The 21,795-nt window shown below is 47.8% G+C and overlaps 1 protein-coding gene across 6 annotated transcripts in view; it reads left to right on the top strand.

Moving 5' to 3' along the window:
* Positions 1–21,795, top strand: part of Cacna1d (calcium voltage-gated channel subunit alpha1 D) — a 458,457-nt gene that overhangs the window by 426,833 nt on the left and 9,829 nt on the right. For 5 of the 6 annotated variants that reach the window (XM_021182191.2, XM_021182190.2, XM_021182193.2 and 2 more), the window contains 6 exons: positions 187–289; positions 1,266–1,367; positions 6,149–6,279; positions 19,605–19,718; positions 20,428–20,792; positions 21,487–21,513. In XM_021182191.2, the coding sequence (XP_021037850.1) occupies positions 187–289; positions 1,266–1,367; positions 6,149–6,279; positions 19,605–19,718; positions 20,428–20,792; positions 21,487–21,513 (842 nt within the window). The remainder of the gene's footprint in view (positions 1–186; positions 290–1,265; positions 1,368–6,148; positions 6,280–19,604; positions 19,719–20,427; positions 20,793–21,486; positions 21,514–21,795) is intronic. The other variant, XM_021182195.2, reaches the window with a different exon arrangement.

Below are 21,795 nucleotides of genomic sequence, written 5' to 3'. Positions count from 1 at the left end.
AGTATCTGAGCAGCCCATAGACAAGTCATGTTGATCCCTATAATTCGCCATCTTAGAGATGCTCCCAGATGGTTTTGAGTTGAAGTGAGGAACATGAATGGGGATAAACAAAGAATGAACATCAAAAGGGGACATGGCTGTCCTAGACTATCTGTATTCTCACGAGGAACTCTTTTTTATCTACAGAGATTGGTTGCCATGAACATGCCTCTCAACAGTGATGGGACAGTCATGTTCAATGCAACCCTGTTTGCTTTGGTCCGGACAGCTCTCAAGATCAAGACTGAAGGTACGCACTCCCTGGAAGCAGGAAGCGGGGCAGGCAGCAGGAGAGGGAGATGTTACATGCGCGTGCACACACACACACACACACACACACTCACACCCCACATGCCACACACCACACACCACACACCACACACACAGAGGGTTCATTGTAGGAGGCAGGGGACGTAGATGCTGCAAAGGCTGGAGAGTGAGCCTGAGGTGAGGAAGCAGAGGCCTTGCAGAGAGGCAAGGAGGGAGGAGAGAGATGAGGAGACATCGCCAGTGGGGAGACAGGTGTCCTTCACAACGCTGAAGCTCTACCCAGCAGAGCCAGCCCCTTCCCACCTAGCGCGTGCTTCTTATCCTGCAAACAAGCATCATTAAGTGTTCCAGAAGGTAGGAGGGCCTACTAGGTGATGTGTCCATAGAAAAAAGCCTGTCAAATAGAGAGAAGTCAAGATTATGAGGGCAGAGTAAGAACCTACAGTAGGGCCCTAGATGAGTCTTATGGTGAAGTTCTCTCGTGCAGGAACAAAGGCAGGAGGAGATGGAGGGAGAGAAAGGAGAGGAGGAAAAAGAGGAGAGTGAATGGAGGAAGAAGAGGTAGAGACAAAGGAAGAAGAAGAAAGGGAGAGGAGGAAGTAGGGAAGAAGGAAGGAGGAGGAGGAAGGGGAGGAGGGAGAGGCGGCAGCAGAGGTGGGCAGTTGCCTTCTGGTCTGGGAGCCAATGGAGGAGCATAGGTCGGAGCTGGGGTAGGTTGCTATGGCAGCAGAAGGTAGTTGATGAATTCTCAGGTGGAAATGATCACCCCCCCAGAGGTGGCTTGGTAAATGCTTCTGAATATAGGAAATGTGTTTAGCGATCACTCTGGATCACTTCTATCAGAAGGCAATACAAGGACCCAGCAACATAATGAGGGCAGGAGAGCACTCGGCCACAAACACAAAGCCTGGTCTATGCAGTGGCCACACACCCCTCTTTTTACCTTTTGGATTTAGGGAACCTGGAGCAAGCTAATGAAGAACTCCGGGCTGTGATCAAGAAAATCTGGAAGAAAACAAGCATGAAGCTGCTTGACCAAGTTGTCCCTCCAGCTGGTGGTCAGTGGAACCTATTTCCCAAGTAGTTCTTGATCAAGAAATTAGTTTCAGTGTCAAGACCTCCAGACAGCCCAGAGAGGGAGTGCAGTGTGCTATCCCAGACCATTAGAGCATGAGGCTCACAGCTAAAGGAGCCTTTGGCTTCACCCGAAAATATTTGGGGTGCTACGAAGACAGTCAAACCAAAGAGGGGCTTCAGTGGGGGAGAAATCCAGACCCCGTGAGGCTAGAGCAGGGTTTTTGCTGTCATAGAAAATCAATGGTAAAGGACATGACAGCACTCACAGAGTGAAAAGCTTGAACTCTCCCCCTAAAGGAAATATTTAAAATTAGTCTCTGGTTTTAATCATCTCAAGATGATGGGTAGGTTTCAGAAAAGAATACTTCTAAAGGAATTTTAGGAAGACGGCATTTCCCACTGTAGTTACCAAGGCTGTCCATTAATGAGATTTAGAGATAGAACTAACAAGCATGCTTATTTATCTCCTTTTGTTATTTATCACAAATTAACTGACTAAACATTTAGAACTTGCATATATATAATATCTCTCTATATTATATATATATATATATATACTGTTTCTCTATTTTTGTTTAAATACTTGTGGACATTGAAGTGAGATGGTTATTTTCCAACTGTTTTGTTTCAAGTTTTAAAAGTGCAGTATCTCCTTGCCCGGCGTCCCATCTCCCTGCAGTCTAGCTAGCCCTGGCCTGGAAACACGATAAACATCTGGCATGTTTTATAACCAATGCAACTTTAACAGGGTGGCATGGTTCAGAACCAGAAGCCGAACCCAGCACCCAGACTGTGCGAGCCTGTGGCTCCTGAGGGACAGAGAGAGCCATGCGTTAGCCACTCTTGCTTCTTAGGAGGCTTGGCCTAGCCACTGGCTCAACTCTGAGAAAGTGGCTCAGAAGGAAATGACCAACATGGTGGGAATCCCCACCTCCAGACCCCCAGCTCCAAGCCCAGATTCTGCACTTTTAAAACTCCTCTCGGTTTCCGCTCTTTTCCTTTCAGCTGCACATCCAAGTGGTCGCATGGCTTAGATGAACCGCTTGTTAAAATGTTGTAACCCTGTGCCTGAGCTTCCTCTGCAGCTTCCACTCCTCTCAACTCTCAGAATATTCTGAAGCAATTCTGTTTTAGGGTGGTGGCATGGAATCAGAGTTATCTCTTGCCAACTGGATTCCCCTACACTGTTTGTTGAACTCTGGATGCATGCGTCAGGATAGCAGGCTGTGCCTGTCTGTGTAAACCCTCCACTCACGAGCCTGCAACACTCCCCTCTCTCTTGTTCCAACTCGGTCTCTTTGGAAACACTACCTTCATAGTGGCCCATCTGATGCCCACAGGAATAGCCCTCCTCACACGAGGAGGTATGCTTGAAGTGTCACCTGAGTCACGGGGACAGTGCTCCATTTCTTTTCATCTTACTAAGGAAAAGAAAAGTTCAGCCTTTGGTTTATGATCTATCTAACTCTTCTTTTGAAAAACTGACCAACATTTATCTCCATTGAACTTTTCATGAAGGACGAACACACACACACGCACACACACACGCACACGCACACACACACGTTCTGGGGCTTGGTGGTTCTCTCTGTCTCTTTACGTGGTTTGGGGTTTAGGATGATAGGAGTTAATCTGGTCCCTCATGTGATATTAGAGAAGAAAGAACTAGAGTCTTATAAAGACATAGAATGCTCCAGAAGTTTCTATAGTGCCCACTGTAGTGCCTGCTTATCTACTTTACATATCACATAAGCACATTGTCACCAAAGGGGACCACACAGCACCTTCAGGCCTTGGTGGATAGCTCTGGTTTTAGTTTTGATATTCATCATTTGTCTCTTTGCTCACTCTCTCTCTCTCTCTCTCTCTCTCTCTCTCTCTCTCTCCTTTCCCCTCCCCTCCTCCTTTCCCTCCCCTTTTCTCTCTCTTTCTCATCTCCCATTGGACCAGTGATTCCCAGTCTTTCTCTCATTGTGGCACACTTAAGAAATGACACCATGACATATACCTTGGGACAGATGGGTGGTTCGAAGTGTTAGTGTCTCCCATAGTATAATGTGGTTAGAGACCAGCACGATGCGCTGCCTATGTCCCTGGGGAGCTCAGGAGACCACATAACTGGAAGAGGGAACAGAGCCAGATGCTTGTCTGGGCAGCTTTGTCACTGGGGTGTGATCTGAGCTGCTCATGTGAGCTTGGTGGAAACAATGCCAAGAACCAGCCAATGAGGACATGCTGGGATTTTCTTTTTCTCTCCTGTCTGCCTGCAGTCTGACCCCTGCTTTTTATGGGGCTGAGATGTCTCAGCCTGGAATCTTGCCTGGGTTCTCAGTGCTCCCTTGTCATATCTTCCAGGTCATGGACTCCCCCTTTCTCTTTAGAAGCTCCTTTGCCTCGGAGAACCTCTTTCCTTTGGAAATTCCTTCTTGAGCCATAAATCTGGTTCCTTGGTCCCCTGGATGTCCTCCTGTCCTACTGATCCAAGATGGCCTCACCACATCCATTGCTTCTCTCTGTCCCTTTCCTGTCATGATCAAGCTTTAGCTTTTCTTGTTCTTAGGAGCTCTTGTTCAGGCCAGGTCTCTTGTTCCTCCTGCTTTATCTCAGTGGAGATAACCATGTCACCCTCTAGTCCTGCCCTACGGATCTAAAGTAGAAAAGAAAGGACAGCGAGTGCATCTTTTACTAGAAACATCTTGGTATAAAGTAATATGAGCCTCTATGTTGAATCAGGAGTTTCCCAGGGCTCAGGGGACCCTGGAGTACAAAAAGTATCAGTATTGTTGAAGGTGGTGTAGATTCTAGACTTCTTAGATACATTGGCCCAGCAGCCACTGGCCTACTTGGAAGGAGCTAGAAAGGGCAGGACTACGTTTATACCACCAGAATGGCAGCTCAGAGGAAAGTGGGGGTTGGGTGTGGCCAAAGCCACTCTCTGTAGAGAGGTAGAGTTGGGGGAGAGAAGGGCCCTGGGCTCAGGCCTTGGCCAGTCATGTAACTTCTCCCTCTCTAAGAAGAGTGAGCAGGGTTGTTACGTAGAAGTTATGAGACCCACGAGGAGTTTGGACTGGACTTGGACACCCCTAGATATCCAGCCACGGTGCCTAGCTATGGCTGATGGACAGAGTGGTCAGAATCTGGAAAGAGGGCAAGCATGGGCTTTGCAGAGCAAATATCTTGGCTTGTTTCCCTATGGATGGTGCCATACTGGATGGTGGAGAAGAACCAGTAGCCAGTCAGGGAGCTCTGAGTTCAGATCAACACAGAGCCCCAGGTTTCTTCACTTGCTCCTCCATCACACCAGGGCTTCCTTGGCTCAGGCTCTGGAGGGAATATACCATTTCTCAAGGCCAGTTCACCCCAAAACAGACTGCACAAGACTTCTCAGCAGCTTCCGGCAGGAATGGTTGGAGAATCTTCTTCCCCAGGTGGCCCAGAAGCCACTGGGTGGGAACCATAAATCAGCCATACCTCCCAAGTGAACACTAAGTAAAACCCACCAACATTGTATTCATGGATACAGTGGGTCCCAGTGACCCCAGGCCTCCTCTGCTCCAGCATCCATCCAGTGAATGATGCTCTTGTCTTGGTCTGAAGTCGTGACTCTTGTCATCATAGGGCACGTGACACAAGGACAGCCCACACCTGGGTTGGAGTGCTTTATTCACCTTCTCTTAAACATCCTTAGTTCTTCTGACATGGGACACCATTTTATAAGGGAGAATACAAGCTCACCTAAGATCCTCTTGTCCCCAGTCCATGTGACTGTTGCAAGGATAGCTTGACCAGAAGCCTGAGTACCTACAACGGTTCCTCAGCCTCTGCAGGTCCTTCCAGGTGTCCTGGAATCCCTAACATAGCCCTACTCAGGCCAGGCTGCTAATGGAGCCTTGCTGCTTTCTGCCCAGTAGACCTCAGCACCCTACAGATCTGGTGGCATCAACCTTGCGGGGCGGGGCAGGGGCAGGGGTGGGGCGGGGCGGGGCAGGGGGGACACATGCTCAGAGTGGTTTACCCTGAGACAGTCAGAGCTTCTATTCTGCCTCATGCATCACCTTCAAAGTTGTCAGCAGAGTCCTGGCTCCCCAGTGATACGTGTTGGAGGTTGTTTCTGAACAGAGCAGAGAGAAAGCCTGCTCAGTGCTGAAGTTAGTTGGAGCTGTCATTGCAATACAGAAATCCAGCCGTTCTGAATTCCAAACCACAAAATGGTCTCAGAGTTTATTGGCGGAAGAACGGGGGAGCGTGCGAGAGCTGGATCTGCAGTCTCTGTTCCGACCTTCCTCTCCTTCTAAGCTCATCCGTCACCTTTCTAGGTCGCCATCTTGTGACATAGGGATTTGGATGCTTAATTGCACTTGATGCTCACAGTAATTACACATGCAAATTTCTATGCACGGGGTGAAAAAAAAAATATGGCCTGCAAGGCCTTTCTGTTTTGTAATGTTTATTTTAAGTAAATAACCAAGGTGGCGCTTCATATCGTTACTAATATGCTACTCTATTTAACTCGTGATAAATATACATTACTTTCTGCAACTCTGAGGATCAGTTTACTTAACTGACTCTAGCTTCGAGCCTTAACTGCTTTGCAAAGCTTTGCTTCTTGCTAGACTGAGCAACCCGTGTTATAATAGGCTGACAGCCCAGTGCCCTTTGTGCACCGTCCCACCCCACCCCTGCCCCCAGCCAGAAGTGAGGGTTTAGGCTCTTGGTCCAAATGTGCTGATTCGGGAGAGCTGTGTCTGGTCTCTCCGTTTAGATGATGAGGTAACCGTGGGGAAGTTCTATGCCACTTTCCTGATACAGGACTACTTTAGGAAATTCAAGAAACGGAAAGAGCAAGGACTGGTGGGGAAGTACCCTGCGAAGAACACCACAATTGCCCTACAGGTGAATTGCCCTCTTGCTCTGTTCTCTTCTCACTAACAATGTTGCCAGCTTTGATTTGAAACACTAGAGAGCTGACTATTCATGGTTGAGCAGTGCCACAAGGATTTTGTTTAAACTGAGATACTGCCCACTGCCCCTCCCACTGTGGACTAGCCATTTCCGGGTCGCAAGGTAAGTACTTCCTCCTCTTCACGTCTTCTCCGTTGAGCCTCGCACCTGCCATCATTTGGTACGCGTGCAAAACCCTCAGGACAGCCTGCAATGGGAAAGGAGTGAATGTCACCCCACACCCTAGCCACCTGAGTCTTCTCCAAAGGCAGCATCCTCAAGGCAGTCCCCCTCCCGTAGCCCTGGGCTCAGGGTCCAGCTGCCCAGGGTTAAGCTTTCCATCAGAACGCAAGTGCTTTGTTTTGTTTCTGTTTGTTTCTTACCCCACGGCTTGTTGGTTTTTGGTCCATTTCAATAACATTCATCACTCCCTAGTATGTACTGTGTGCACATGTGTGTGGTGTGTCTGTCTCTGTGTGCTATCTCCTGATGGCGGTAAGGCTCGCTGTGCAAGTGCTACACACATAGGCCAGCCTTTGGCCCATCTCCCTGTCTCCAACTCAGGACCCATACACATGCTCAGACAAGCATGCATGTACAAGAGTGCCTGTACCCGTGTACACGCGCAAACACACACATACATACACACACACACACACACACACACACACACACACACACACACACATTCAACTACCCCTGCCAGGCCCCGAAAGTGTGAGTGTGGCATTTAGAAATATCTGGTCTAATCAGGGGCTAGGCATCCAAAGGCCATAGAATCCTAGAGATGCCTAGAGCTCTGGGTGGAAGCAGGCATGGAGAGGCAAGGAGGCATGCTAGAACTTGCAGGCAGGGGAGCTGGGGAAGGTGGTTTAGGGGGTGATGGTGTTTAAAGAGGGCTGGGGACAGATGTCAGGAGAAGAGAAAGGGGAAATACAGAGGTTGGCAAGCTGTCACCAAGTCCTACAACCATGCTATCTAGAGTGCCTTCGGTCTGCCATAAAGACACTTTCCTTGTGGTTTAAAAAGTTTACCTGAAAATGGCTTTTACGTCCCTGTCCTCATGGTTCTTGAATGTGGCCTCGTAGGTGTCAATGGGGGACCACATGGAATGGTCCTGTACTTAGTTCCAAGAGCAAATCACCAGCATTGTTGTGTGTTCAAAGGGGCCATAACTGTGGACACTAAGGCCTGACTGTGATCTTACTGTGAGAAAGACTATGAATAAGGAGAATGGTGAATGGGGAATGCTGGGTGTGTCTGCACATCTCAGGTTAGTAGATGGCCTTGTGGACAGTGACCAGCCGACTCAGAGTGAGATCCCAGGGGCTGGAAGCGGGGATATTGTGCTGGTGGGACAGGTGGACACCTGCGCCTATTAAAGCCAGCCTGTGTTCTTTCATTCCCTGACCATATGACCTTTTGGTAATGGCTCAGCCATTTAGCTCACTGTGTCTTTTGCCTCCTGCTGCCCTAGTTTGCAAGAAATAACTCTAACTCTAAGATTACTCCAGTTCACAAGTAGCCTCGGATGACAAAAACTGAAAAGTCCAGTTTGCAAATTTGAATAAGTCCCTGGTTTGTACATTGCTGGTGGCAGCACGGCTAGGCTGGCCACTAGCAGAGAATTGGTGTGCACTGAAAGTTGTCCCCCTCACATGACCTTCTGCCCCAAGGAGAGGCTGGCTGGATCTCTGACTTCTCTGGGTACCCTCTACATACCTGAAATGGCTTGCTGCTTTAGAAGTCTAGTTGATGGAATCAAAACTTGGCTTCCTAGAGGGGACTTGATCTCTTTTGCACCTAAGGTCACAATTTGCAGCAGTCAGTTTGTCTCTGAGCTCAGAGACAATCCAGGTTTCAGTGGAGATGTGACTTGTAAACACTTGGAGCTCTGTGTGCATGGGGGAGGGCTGTACCTTTTTTGAAGCCCCAAGGCTCACTCTGGTGGCAGAGCTCAGTGTTTTGGTATTCTGAAATAGCATAAATGGCACATGGCTTAAGTAGTCACCGCATTTTGCAGATGCAGTTTACTGAGCCTTGAGCTGGTGCTGACAGGATGCTATAAAGGTTCTGGGTGAGAGACAACCACATTATGCTAAAATAATGTTGAGGGGTTTCTCCTGTTTAAGTCTTTTCATCCTGCTATTTAAAGAAAGAGTCTTACTTCATTGGTAGAAGTCAAATATTTCTAGTTAGACGGTATAAATACGTTCTCCCAGGGTTCTATTGAGAATTGAGGCCAGGCCTGTAATTTATATTAAGTACAGAGCATAGAAAATTAAGTTGTGTTCATAATCTTGACAGTTCAGTTCTGAAAAGGCATTTGATTCTGAAACAAACATTGAAAATAGAAAGTGTTTGTCTCCTTGATGGATAATTCTAATTACATTTTTGGTTTCCTCTGCTGCAGAAATGGCTTTAAATGTGATTTGTGACTCTCCATTTAATTAGTGCGTAAGGAAAGCTCCTTTTCTGCATTATGAAATATCATGGGTGGTGTAGCAGTTAAGGAGCTAGGATCAGTCGTGAGAGGAAGGCACTGACTTGAGGCAGCTAGGAAGAAGATACATCCTTGAGACAGCTGCTGAGGGTGGACTTGTCTGGTTGAGAAGGAAGCAATGGGCTTCTGACAGCAGGGCCCAGTGGGGTGGGGCGGGGCGGGTGGGGTGGGGCTCCCAGCCTGGTTGTAGTGGGACATGGAGTGTGGCATTATTGTGTGAGCAAAAGTGAACAGCCAAGCTTGTGCGTGCTGGCCTGCAGAGTGAGGTCTGTCTGAAGAGCTCTCAGAACTGGCAACCAAGCTCTGCACCCCCATTTCATGCCATGGCTCAGCCCAATCTCCCCATGTTCAGACCAACTGCAGTGTGAACCTTCCCTGTGGTAGATGATGACTGAAGGTTCTCCTGCCTCTGCATGGGGAGGAGCTGGGCACCTGTGTCCTGGCCTCTCTGGTCTGAATGAGTGTGCACTCTCCATCCATCCACCCACCCACTCCATCCATCCCTTCATCCCCATCATTAAAACCAAACTTCTCTCCAGCCCTTCTATGGTGGGAGCCAGAGAGAAGCTGCATCCGGCCTTTTGGTTATCTCTCAGTCATCTGACATACACATATTCCCTTCAGTTTGATTCGGCATTTGCTCTTCATCCATGTTGCTACATCCAAGTGACCTGCAAGTTTCCACAAGGAACAAAGAAATAGAGGAACATAGCCACACAGCCACAGAAAGTCCCAGCCCCTGATCATGCAAGTAGAAGGCCCGTTGTACCTCTAGTGAAGGCCTCTGGTGTACTGCATGCTCTGATGAGCCTAGTGTTGCTCTGATAACAAAAGATCCCAAAGTGGGGAAAGTTTTGTTCATTTCTCTTAGTTTCAATGCTCAAACCTTTTGTCTGCTCTCCTTGAGTCTGAGGAGACTGTCCTCCATGCACCCCACATGAGAGGCCCCCTGAGTGAAGCCCAGGAATCCCAGGCAGCTCTCCTATCTGGTTAGGAGTTGGGTTAAGAACCCCATCCTTTGTAACTCTACAGGATGTGATGAGTAGGCTCAATGGCTTTAATGCCTGTGCCTTGGCCACAGGTGGGGATGGTCGGGAGATGCTGGTTACAAGTAGCCATTAGCTTGAGTCTTCTGTTTCTTACTGTGGTCTTCTCAGTACCCAAAGACAGGGAGGCAGCCTCCCAGAGATCTGACCCATGGCTAGTCCTGTTAAGTATGTCACCTTAATCTGGAAGGCAACAGGGTTCCTTTCTCTTTTTTAGAAGTAATGGTCCACCCAAAGCCATAGCACTGCTCTTAAAATTTATATATATGTACACACACACACACACATACACACACAAACATACACACACATACACACACACAGACAAACACACACACATACACACACACATACATGGACACACACAAACATACACACACATACACACACACATACACACACATACACATACACACACACACACAAACATACACACACACATACACACACATACACACACACACATACACACATACACACACACATACACAAACACACACACACAGACACACACATACATACACATACACACACACACAAACATACACACACACACATACACACAACACACACACACACAGGTTTTCCTTTTTACTGTGAGAGGAGAACAGATGTTAACAGATGACATTTCACTGGCTGATTCGTTTGTTTCAGATGCTTGAACGGATGCTTTAGAGCTCTCTGCCTGAGCTACCACACCAAGCTGCTTAGTCCGAAGGCGCTTGTGGCTAAGGCCTTGAAAGGGCAAACTCCCACTCGGGCTTATTTCTGCTGACACAGCAGCATTTCAGGAGAAATGCAGGCACCACAGCCCTGGGGAGACCCCTTCCGAGCAAGGCACTCCTCCGGAAGGAAGGCAGAAGCCGGGCTGTGGCTCATCTGTGGAGCCATGGCTGCCTGTGGCGGACACTGCTCATGGCGGCTCCTTTTCATGAAAGGGAACCTATGAATTATGGTCTTCCAAGCAGAGACTCAGTGAAAGGGGGTGGGGGGGAGAGAGAGAGAGTGTGAGAGAGCGAGAGCGCGTGAGCGCACAAAGGGGCAGATGCCCCATGAGAAATGAAATGAACACAACTTGCTGACAATGGCCAGTAAAAAATAATTAATAAATAAAATGTTTTATATATATACATATATATGTGTATGTATATATATATATAGATATATAGATATACATGATTAAGCAGACCTGCGTAAGGCAGGCAACTGACTCCGCCCCAAAGTCCTGCATCCCTAGTTTGCCCGAACTCCCAAAGACTGGCAGGCTGGTTGGAACTGAGCAGACAGAGTTCCTTTTCTGTGCCAGCACGTCACGGCCTCCTGACCACCCGGCCCTGCTTGCTGCAGTGACCCAGTCCAGAATGCACTAATAAGTGGAAGGCCAGGAAACTCAGACACCCATTGAAACTAACACACACACCTGCATGCCAAAACCAACCAGGCAACAGCTCAGGTTCCATCTTACCGTGTCTTCGGGAAATGCCACCACACCCAAACCTCATCTAACATTGTTCGTCTTTAGCTCGCACTCAGAGCCAGTCTGGGACGCCTCTTTGGAAGCAGTATGGTCTAGTTTCAAGGACACTGGGAGTCAGGGAACCTGGGTTCTAGTCCCAGCTCCAGCATTCACTTGCTGCGTGACCTTGGGCAAGACACTTAACCTCTCTGTGCCTCAGTTTCCCCAACTGTAAAATGGGGGTAATAATGTCGACCTACCTCACAGGGCTGTTGTGAGGATAGCTAAGTGATTGTAGAGCTCCTTGAACGTATATTTGCTTATTATTAAGACTACAACAATAATAATATCATATGCCTGTTTACTACCAGAACTTCAAGAAATTCTTGGTTTGGTTTGATCTCTTTTCTGTTCTGTACTGTAGTTATCCATTGAGAATTCTCCCTATTTTTAAGATCCTAGGCGATGCATAAAGATGCAAACAGGTCACCTGTCAGATCGCATTTTCAAGTAGTAACAATAGTAGATTTTTGACCAAAATGTTGGTTGATGAGGGCTTTGCTATCAAATTCTAAACTCCTTCCCAGAGGGGGGTCAAGTCTGTACCTCTGATATTAGTCTGAGATGCCCAAAATGGCCAAGAAAGGAGAGTCAGTGTTCAAAGATCAATGGTTATGGGGGAAAAAAACTCTAAAAAAAGAAGAGGAGGAAAAGGAAAAGGAGAGGAAGAAGAAGGGCTTCCAATTCATTGATCTCCTTTTGTTGGCTTGGAGATCGTAGCAGGGTGTGTGTGCATGTGTATGCATGTGCATGACTGTGTGAGCGTGTGTGAGCATGTGTATGTGTGTGCGCGTGTGTGCGCGTGTGCGTGTGTGTGTGTGTGTGTGTGTGTGTGTGTGTGCACGCATGTGTGTGTATGTGTTAGTTACATTAGTGGATGGAGTAAGTTGGTAGAAGTAGAGAATGAGGTGAGGTGAGTTGAAAGACAAGGAAGAGGGAGCCAGGACTCTGTGTGGTCCTGTTCTGGCAGAAAGAAGTGCTCCTCCAAGCATCTTTGGGGTGCAGCTACCCTGAAGGCCAGGCTGAGGTGGTAGGGCACACCCCCACCTCCAGTGGGCAGGATGTTCCCTTAGACCTCTCCCAGGGAAGCCTAGAAGGGCTTTCTCTAGTGACACCTTGTAGTTATGACATTTGCCCTGACCACAGAGCTTCCCTGCCTCGTGGCTTCACTTTCCCAAACAATGGCCGACCTCCTGGGCTCGTTATGGAGACAAACCCAGCTTTGGCACAGGTGACAGTGAGATAAGGAGCTCAAATGGGTTTTATTTATTCTCACGGCTTGAAGCCCCCATGGTTGATGGTGTGGGAATGGGTGGGAACCAAGCCTTACATCCTGGGTGGCCTGTCCCCTTGGGAGAGAGCAAAGCCCACCCATGTGTGATCTTAATGCTGTTCCCATAGCTGTCGCCTCTAGCATCCAAACCTCTCAGCCAGAAGCCTGCCCTTCCGCCCCGTTTCTCCATGTTTTAGCAATCACTGGGCTAACTCTTATCCCAGCAGGCCTCTGAGATTACCTCTGAGATGATGGGCAGTACCTAGGTAAGCCACTGTATCAGAATCTACAGAGAACTGATACATCACCCTGAGAGAGCGAATGGTTAGCCTTACAGACATAGATTTAAATAAATAAATAAATACATAAATACATAAATACATAAATGGACTGTCTCTTAGCCAAGAAGCTTCCCTGCCCCCACCTCCCCTACCCCGGCCTTGATACCACTTTTGTTTCTAGATCCTCGTGTAGTTCTAATGAGTAGGGCTGTACAGGCCTTTCTCCATGTATCACCTAAACCTATAGATGTTGGGAAATGTTAACTTGCTCACAAGCCTGGTTTAAGGAATCCCTGCAGCCCCTTGGGCCAAGGAACAGAGTTGGTTGGTCAGCAGCCAAGGCTACTTTAGGGAAGACAGCCAAGCATCAGAGAGGACTGCCCCCAGCTTTCACACACCGGGGCCCAGGCTTCCTGACATCTGGGTCACAGTCAAACTGCGAGAGCCCCTGTCATTTTCCTCAGAGCCCTGGCAGAAGAGCAAGCATGTGGCAGAGAGGAAGATGGAAGAAACTAGTTGGGTTTCACGTTTAAAATCTTCAAAGATGGGTACAGCAAGCCTGGTACCCAGCATCTGAATCTGTGGTGCTAAACTTTTAGCTCCTGGGTCAAATGTGACCAGAGACTAGCATCCATCTGTCACAGGGAAGCCACAGTAGGGTGGGAAGTAGATTCTTATCAGAATCGAAGGTCATGGTATGACCCAATTCAGAATTAGTCCATGGGATGACCAGACCGGCTTTCTGAAAGAGGGAGGTTGGTCTGTACTGGGAGGAGTCATTTTTATGTCCCAAAGTCCTTAATGACAAAGTTAGGGCAAGTAATCTCATAGTGCAGACTCTTATGGTCACATGTTCTTTACTAATATTCACCCAGTGTCCCTCAATTGCCTATCATATCACGGCTCCATTATCTATAGGAAAGGGCTTGGTAAGTAAAGCTTGGGTTCCCAGGTGAGTGGATATCTGGGTGAACTTACCCTCCTTGGTTAGGTCTTAGGCCTGAGGAAGTTGACTCTGGGACCACTCATGATGCAGTGTTGAGGTCAAGAAGCCATGGTAGAGCATGCCCACCATACTGGAACTTGAGAGGAAGAGGCAAAGGCTAGCTCAGAGAAGCCACATGGTGGACAGAGGTGGAGACACGTAGGAGGGTCAGAAGAGCTGAGTGCTAACAGGAGACCACAGCTGTGCTGCTGGGTAGAGGACAGATTGGTTGGCAGTTCTCAAACATTTCAATCCTAGGGACTTTCCTAGTCTTAAAGTTTATCAAGAGCCCTTGTATATCAATATTTACTGTCTTATAACTCAAAGCTGATTAATTTTATAAACACAAGAATATGTAAGCACAAAGAGGCCAAGGGGTGGTGACAACCCTGTCATTCGGCCTTGGAAACCTTGCTGCACACTCAGAGAGTGAGAATATACAAGGCCAAGGGCATCCACTCTTACACGACCCCCCAGGGACCCCTGAAGGAGTCCCAGGATGCCTTGAGGTCCATGAACCACATCTTGAAACATCACTCTGGGGAGATGACCCAAAGTCCCCCTTAGAGGCAGAAGATGTTGGAGCCTCATAGAGACCATCTGTGCCCAGGAGGCTCCCATGTAGCTGGAGCACTCCTTGGTGGGCTGCTTCTGCCCCTCTCAGCCTGTGCAGCCCATACATCTTCCTAATTGAGGCCAAGGGTCAGGTGGTGTGATCAGACTTCACTGCCTGTGGTGACCTGGAAGAGCAACGGTTAGAGTTAGCGAGTGTTAGAAATGTGTTTGAATCCCTACCACCTCTGCATAGCACAAGTGAGAACCAGGGTGTGTGTGTAACGATAAGGGACCATTCATCATGTTTGGGGGTGATGTAATGGTGAGAGTGAGGGTGTGTGTGGTGATGCCGGAGCATTCGTCAAGTCCACGCAGTGGAGGTGATATAATTGCTTGCCTAAGTTAGAAGGATAACCTTGAATGAATGTGTGCTTGAGACTTGGTTACCACCCTCTCCCTGCAGATTGGGAAGAGCAAGGCTTCTTGCTGAGGTTTTAACTAGTTCTGGAATATAATGTAACCTATTGCATATCGTCTTGGCTCATCCCTCCTCAGTATGTAGGCTCAAAATGACAGGAATGTGGTACTGCCAAAGGAGCCTAAAATTTTGGAGTCTGAATTTTATATAATGCTGCCTGCATTTTTAGGAACTGTTCAAAAACGCCTCTGATTCTGATGTTAAACCAGGAATCAGAGAGGAATAAGATGGAAGGGTTGGTAGTGTGGCCCAGTGGTCCTTGCTTAGCATACCTGAGGCCCTGGTTTAGTCCCCACCAAAATAATGTGGAACTGCAACTGGTCTCTCTGGTCCTTTGCAGTCATGGGTTACTTAGATAGCGCTATTAAATAATCCCCTTTAGCTTGCAGAATGTGGCGGCTCATATGATTTGTACAGCCCAGCGCTGGCCCTCAGTAACTAATGGTCTGATGACTCGTCAAGGAGAGGAGGGCTCTCTGTACATGAGTAATGGAGTGTCATAGCCATGATTCTAACCCTTTATAGCTAACACGAGAACTGTTCACAATGGATAACAAAGGCCACACCATGACATTTCTCCTGGAGGAAGGCAGTGGTAGAATAAGGGGTGTGCCCATGTGCACAGAGGAGGCGGGGGACGGCACAGAGACAAGCCTGTTCATTCTTTCAGGATTTAATCTCCCATCTTCTAACAGCTAGTCTAAAACTGTTCTTGTAATTGAGTGTGGGCCAAGTCCTGCCCCTCCCCCCTAAAATTAACCAGAACTTGTCAATAGTGAGGTGACTGCATAGAGCCAGCTTTGGTTAAATGAGGCGTGTCTGGGTTGAAGAGCAGGCTGTGCCACGGTAACGTTTTTTGGCAGGAGTCTGAAGCCCTGGCACCCACTTCGTGAAGATGGAGGGTCTCTCCCAGGGCCGCCTGGAAACTTGCCTCTCTGTCCTCCACTGCTACAGCGTAGGTCTGGGGTGGGTCTCTGGGTGTTTGTGTATGCATGCTGTGGAGTGAGAGTTGGCAGATGGCTGGCCTGACACAGGGAGCTAGTCTGGGGAAGCAGGCAGCAAATGCTTTTCAAATGCATCCAGACAGACAGCACCCCACCCTGAGGGTGAGCCAGGAAGGGAAATGGGCATTTCTGTTCCACAGCAGAGCGTCACTTTATGCTGTTGCTTCAGAGATGTTGAAAGAGAATATATTTTTGGTGACTTAATCATTAAGTAGAGTAAATATCTATAAAATTCCAATTAAATGGTGTCTAAAACTTAAAGGAGCAGTCTACAGGCAAAATGCCAACATTTCTTTTTTTAAACAAATATTTATGATAACAGCTAGCATTTTAAAGTCAACCAGAAACTAGGCTTAATCCTGTTTAATATTTTGTAAGATTGGACATCTTAAAACAAGTCAATAATGTTTATATTTTATAGCAATTCTGTGTTTATTCAAAACTATAACTCTACTGTGATGTTAATGGAATGACTTTATATGGCTATGTGTGGATTAAGTGCTAATGACCACATTTCAAATTAAAACAATATTTTTGCTGATAGAGATAGATATATATATAAAATATGAAAGACTAGAAAATTTTACTGACTGTAATGTTTTCTTCAAGAAAAATACTTTTTTTTTTAGTGTTGTAAGTAATTTTTCTGAGGGTTTAAGATAGTTGTCTGTGTTCTGGAACACTGGATTCTGTGCCTCTGGGGTTTTGGAACAGCCTAAGCTACCTTTTAGCTTGATATGTGTGCTAGAATAATTTTCATTCTCGTGTTTTGTGATATGTAATAAATTCAGGGTGCTGTGCTTATGCTTCATTTCAATTCTAGCTGGGAACCTGTGTGCTGGTCCCCTGCCCCCAGGTCCCACGCAAGAGAGCGAGTCAGCCCCACTCTTACCAGGTGCGCTTTGCGAACTAGGATCATGAGTTCAAAACCCTCTGCTTTCACATCTGGGAAGAGTGTTGCCTTCTCTCCTCCTGTCTCTTTAATAAATATGTTGTCATTATTTGTTTGGGGAAGTGGTACCCCAAGCCACCTGTCAACCCTCTCCATGATTTATGTTGCAAACAAACCTTCTGTCCTGTCTGTTTACTCCCCCGTTCCTGTCAACGAAATCCTAATCTCGTGTAACTCTGAAGATGTGCTGGAGACAGTTTCTGTTTTCATTATGCAACTGTTACCTGTGTATTTCAGTGAAATGTCAACTCATCAACAAAGGATGATGTTAAAAATTATCCAAATAAATAGTTTTCTATTTCTTTTAATGATACCTAGTCCAGTCAGTTAAATGAGAGCAAGACTGTTATTTAAACTGGCAAATGTTCCTGGCCCTGTCTTGAGAATCTGCGTTGATGTGCACAGTGTACCTGGGAGTGTCAAAGAGAATGAATATAACCCATGTTTATTTTATGGAAACAGAAGCAGAGCTTTCAAGCATTGTGTCTTATCTGAATCTCAAATACGTAATAGACCTCTCTCGCAAAGTCAGACAAGGGACTCTCACCAATCTTTTTGTGTCTTGAGAATTGCACTCTAGAAACTGAATGAGTGGGTATGTATGGCCGTACTCCACATGCCCGCAGCTGAACTAAGACCTTCTACCAACACACCCCTGGAGCTGCCTTCATGGTATTTCTGAGGAATAGAGGTGGGTCTGTTGCAGACCTAGAAAATGTGCTGGACATAAGTGTGTGTGTGTGTGTGTGTGTGTGTGTGTGTATATGTGTGTGTGTGTGTGTGTGAGAGAGAGAGAGAGAGAGAGAGAGAGAGAGAACTTCCAAAAACACGAGTGTATTTGTGGTTAGAAGGGCAGCAGGAAGTAGCTTTGTTTTGGCACGTCATGAACTGTTTGGGACCCTGGGATATGCTGGGATATGCCTCTTTCCCTTCCTGTACATTGATATGTATGCTAGAAGACTATCTTTACCACCTTCTGTGGTTACATAATAAGTGTGGGGTACCATGCTTAAGCTTCATACCATTTTTAGTTGGGAATGTGTGTTTGTCCCCTCTCCCAGGAACTAAGGTTCCTTTGCCTAACATTCCTAGGTAAGACCCATAAAGCTTCGATTCCCTAGCTTGACCTTTGTCCCTACAATTCATGAAACAGAAGGACCTGCTGGTGTCCAATCCCAGAAGAGTTCGGGACAAACCAGCCTTTTTGCAGAACCGTCTAATGAACCAGATGTTCTTGCGGATGCGGCTGTTGTTATAAAGGGCCGCTTGAGAAGTCTCTGGACAACCTTACATTTTGAATTAACCTTTGTCACCATCGATGTTTGCAGATGACCAGCTTTGAGTATTTTGACACCAGGGGTTCTAGCTTGGCTTAGCCCTACTCTGCTCCCCTCCTCTCTCCTTCCCTCCCCTCTTCCCGTGCTCCCTCCCTTTCCCTTTTCCAAGCATCTGTCCCACCACAGTGTCTCAGGCATGAGCACTGCTCTTTATCTCAGTCCTTCCCAAAGCTACTCACCTTCTGCGTGGCACTGAGAAGAAAGGCCAGGAAAGTGCTCTCTGCCCAGGGACGCAGCCCTCCACGGCTGTCTTCTGTAAATGGCCCTGAGGTTGGAGCACAAGCTGCTTGTCCAGGCAGTGTCTTTGGCTCCCTGCTAGCTTGTAGGGGTTACTATTTGCTGCCTGCATACCGGAGGTAGAACCTAAGACCCCAGAGCGACTGTGGAGAAGGATGAAACCCCTGTTAGTCTGAAGTCAGCATCTTGACCTTCTTCAAATTAAAGCTAAAAACTCAATTTTCTCAGAGCTCGTGACTCCCCTTTACCCTGTCTACAGACCGTTCACATGGTTTCCCCAACAGAGCTGTGGATGATGCAGACTTTCCCAGGCCCATCATAACTGATCCCTTGGGCTAAGGAAGGCCAGCAGAGAGGGTCTATGGGGAAGTCCAGAGAGCTGTCACCTGTGGGTCTTGTACTGCCTGTAGATGCTAGCAAGACCTCATCAGTCTGTGTGGTTTCAGAATCCCGACCCCTCTGCTAGCAGGTCCTCAGTGTGTATGGGCTATATAGGCCAAGGACACCCCAAGGGCTGGAGTGGCTCCACTGCACAGCAGCCTCAGCCTGTGTGACTGTTGATCTGTTTCCTTGTGACCTGAGTGTGCTGGTGACTGCAATGTATGATGTCACCCACCTGTTCCATGCTTTCCAGTGAGTCAGCGGCCCCAATGGCTGCTCGTTCCTCTGCTCCTAAGACAGCTCATCCTCCATGCAGCCAGGCAGTTCTTGTCCCCTCGTTCTTTTTAGGAACAACTAGCTGATATTCCTCGCCCTGTTTGGGGCTCAGGATATGCTTCTCTGCAAGCAGCCTTCCTGAAGAGCTAGTCAGGGGCATACACTGTTAGCTGTGACCATTCCTAGTGCTGATAGCCACGAGGTTGTATGGTGGTCGTATGCTGTTAAGTGGGGCATTTCTAGGGGAAGTTACTTGATCACAGGCCTTAATCGGCCCAACGTAGCTCCACTGGGACCTACTGACACCCCATCCCTAATAGCCTAGGACACAGTTACAGTTAGTCAGTACTTCCTTGGATTGGCCTTTGGAGAAAGCTTCCCCTCCTACTGCTCCATCAGGCTGGACCAGGCCTCCTCGATATCTAACCTGTTCTGCCATTTTCATTGACGTAGGCGGGATTAAGGACCCTGCATGACATTGGGCCAGAAATCAGACGGGCTATATCCTGTGACTTGCAAGATGACGAGCCAGAAGAATCCAAACCAGAAGAAGAAGATGTATTCAAAGTAATTATTCCACGCCTAGCTCCTCACTGGCCACATGGAGATAGTGGGGCGGGTGGGGCTTTGGTTAGGGTGGTTCTGATCCGCAGAGGAGTGTGGACAATACAAACCAGTGACAGGAGCTAGAGAGGCTTGCACATCCTGCCCCACTCCACCCTGGGTCCTCTCTGTTCACCAGTACCTCTTGTGGGCCAGACTAGCCCCTTTCCTGAGCTTTCCCCGGTCCCCAGCTGTCAGCTTCTCAGCTCAGCCACAGCCCACTGACCACAGAGTACAGGAACAGTCTGGGTCTTTCTAGCAGCTGTCCACGCTGCCTTCCTTCTGCTCCAGCAGTTCTTTGATCTGCCAGCCAGCCCTCAGCCTCCCAGCTCAGAGAAAATGTCAAGTACCCTACCTTGGGGCTACCCAACAAGCCAGCTGGGCTTAAGTCACCTCATCTTGGAGCGCCTGGAAGAACATACCCAAGGGGGCAGCAGAGAGCTTGCGCCCCAGCTCAGGACTTGGTAACCTTCCTCATTTCAGGTGGGCCCACTGCCACACGAGTCTGTTCACCTGACCACTGAAAGAGAGGCTCAGGTTGTCTCTCAGGGATCCTCTGGAGCGTGCCCTAGAGTTTGTGTTTCATGTAGAGAAAAAAAAAATGACCTAACGTAGCTAAGCCTGCATCAAATACTTGTTAAATTACCTGGTGTTGTCTCCCATTATTTTGCAGAGAAATGGTGCCCTGCTTGGAAACCATGTCAATCATGTTAATAGTGATAGGAGAGATTCCCTTCAGCAGACCAATACCACCCACCGTCCCCTGCATGTCCAAAGGCCTTCAATGCCACCTGCAAGTGATACTGAGAAACCGCTGTTTCCTCCAGCAGGAAATTCGGTGTGTCATAACCATCATAACCATAATTCCATAGGGAAGCAAGCTCCCACCTCAACAAATGCCAATCTCAATAATGCCAATATGTCCAAAGCTGCCCACGGAAAGCGGCCCAGCATTGGGAATCTTGAGCATGTGTCTGAAAATGGGCATTACACCTGCAAGCACGATCGAGAGCTTCAAAGAAGGTCCAGTATTAAAAGGTAACCTTGAAAGGGTGATGCCGGTGTCTGCCCTTGTCACACCCGCTCTGCAGGGCCAGTCTTCTGCCCTGTGCTCTGGCCCATGGTAACTCCCTAGAGACATTTGTATTTGAACTTGAGAGCCACTTGCCTCTTGGCCTCTCTGTATGTAGCCTGTGTGAGGGACCTACCACATAAGGGGTCACTCACTACCCACCTTCTGCGTGGGGTGTTCTCTTAAAACAACAGCAGCCACAAAATCCACCTCCCTCGGTTATGGTAACATGCTTGGGACAGGGGTTGGTGAATGTCTTCTGTAAAGGGCCAGTATTTTAGTTTTGGGGACCATTCAGTCTCTCTTGCAAAACTCCCCAGCTTTGCCATGGCAGGGTGAACACAGCCAGGGGACATTCTTAAGCGAAGCAGTTGGGTTCCCATAGAGCTGTGCATGTAGCACTGGAATTTGGACTTTGTAGGACTAGAAAGGGCAAAAGGGTTTTGCTGCTTTTTACTTTGTTTTCTGCCCTTTATAAATGGAAAATCGCTTCCTAGATCGTGGGCCACACGAAAACAGATAGTAGGCCATAGCTGGCCAGCAAACTCTGGTTTGCCTGCCCCTGCTCCAGAAGACAGGCTGGTATCTGTGTGTCTAATGCTTTTGGGAATGTTTAACCCTTCTTCTCCCTCCTTCCCATGGTATGCCTTCCCTGGATAGAACCCGCTATTACGAGACTTACATTAGGTAGGTGCTTGTCGCTTCTGTCTTTGTTTGAAAACTGTGCTGTCCTGTTGTTACCCACTACATTTGCTCAGTGCCAAGTCATCAAAGCATTTGTTCTCAAAATGCCAGAGCTTTGCATTCATGAATGGGCAGTTCCCACTTATTTCTCACAAAGGACAAATTGTGCCCACCAGTCTGTCCACTTTCCCTGCCCCTGTATAGCTGGGTAGGCCTAAGCTGCTTTAGGGGTCCAGATTCTCATGTGGACTTAGGAGAAGCAGAGGCCAGACATCCTGAAAACCA

Source organism: Mus caroli, chromosome 14 (genome assembly GCF_900094665.2).
Source record: "Mus caroli chromosome 14, CAROLI_EIJ_v1.1, whole genome shotgun sequence".
Lineage (NCBI taxonomy): Eukaryota > Metazoa > Chordata > Mammalia > Rodentia > Muridae > Mus > Mus caroli.
The sequence above is the reverse complement of the archived record's forward strand: the minus strand, read 5'-3'. Positions and strand labels throughout refer to the sequence as shown.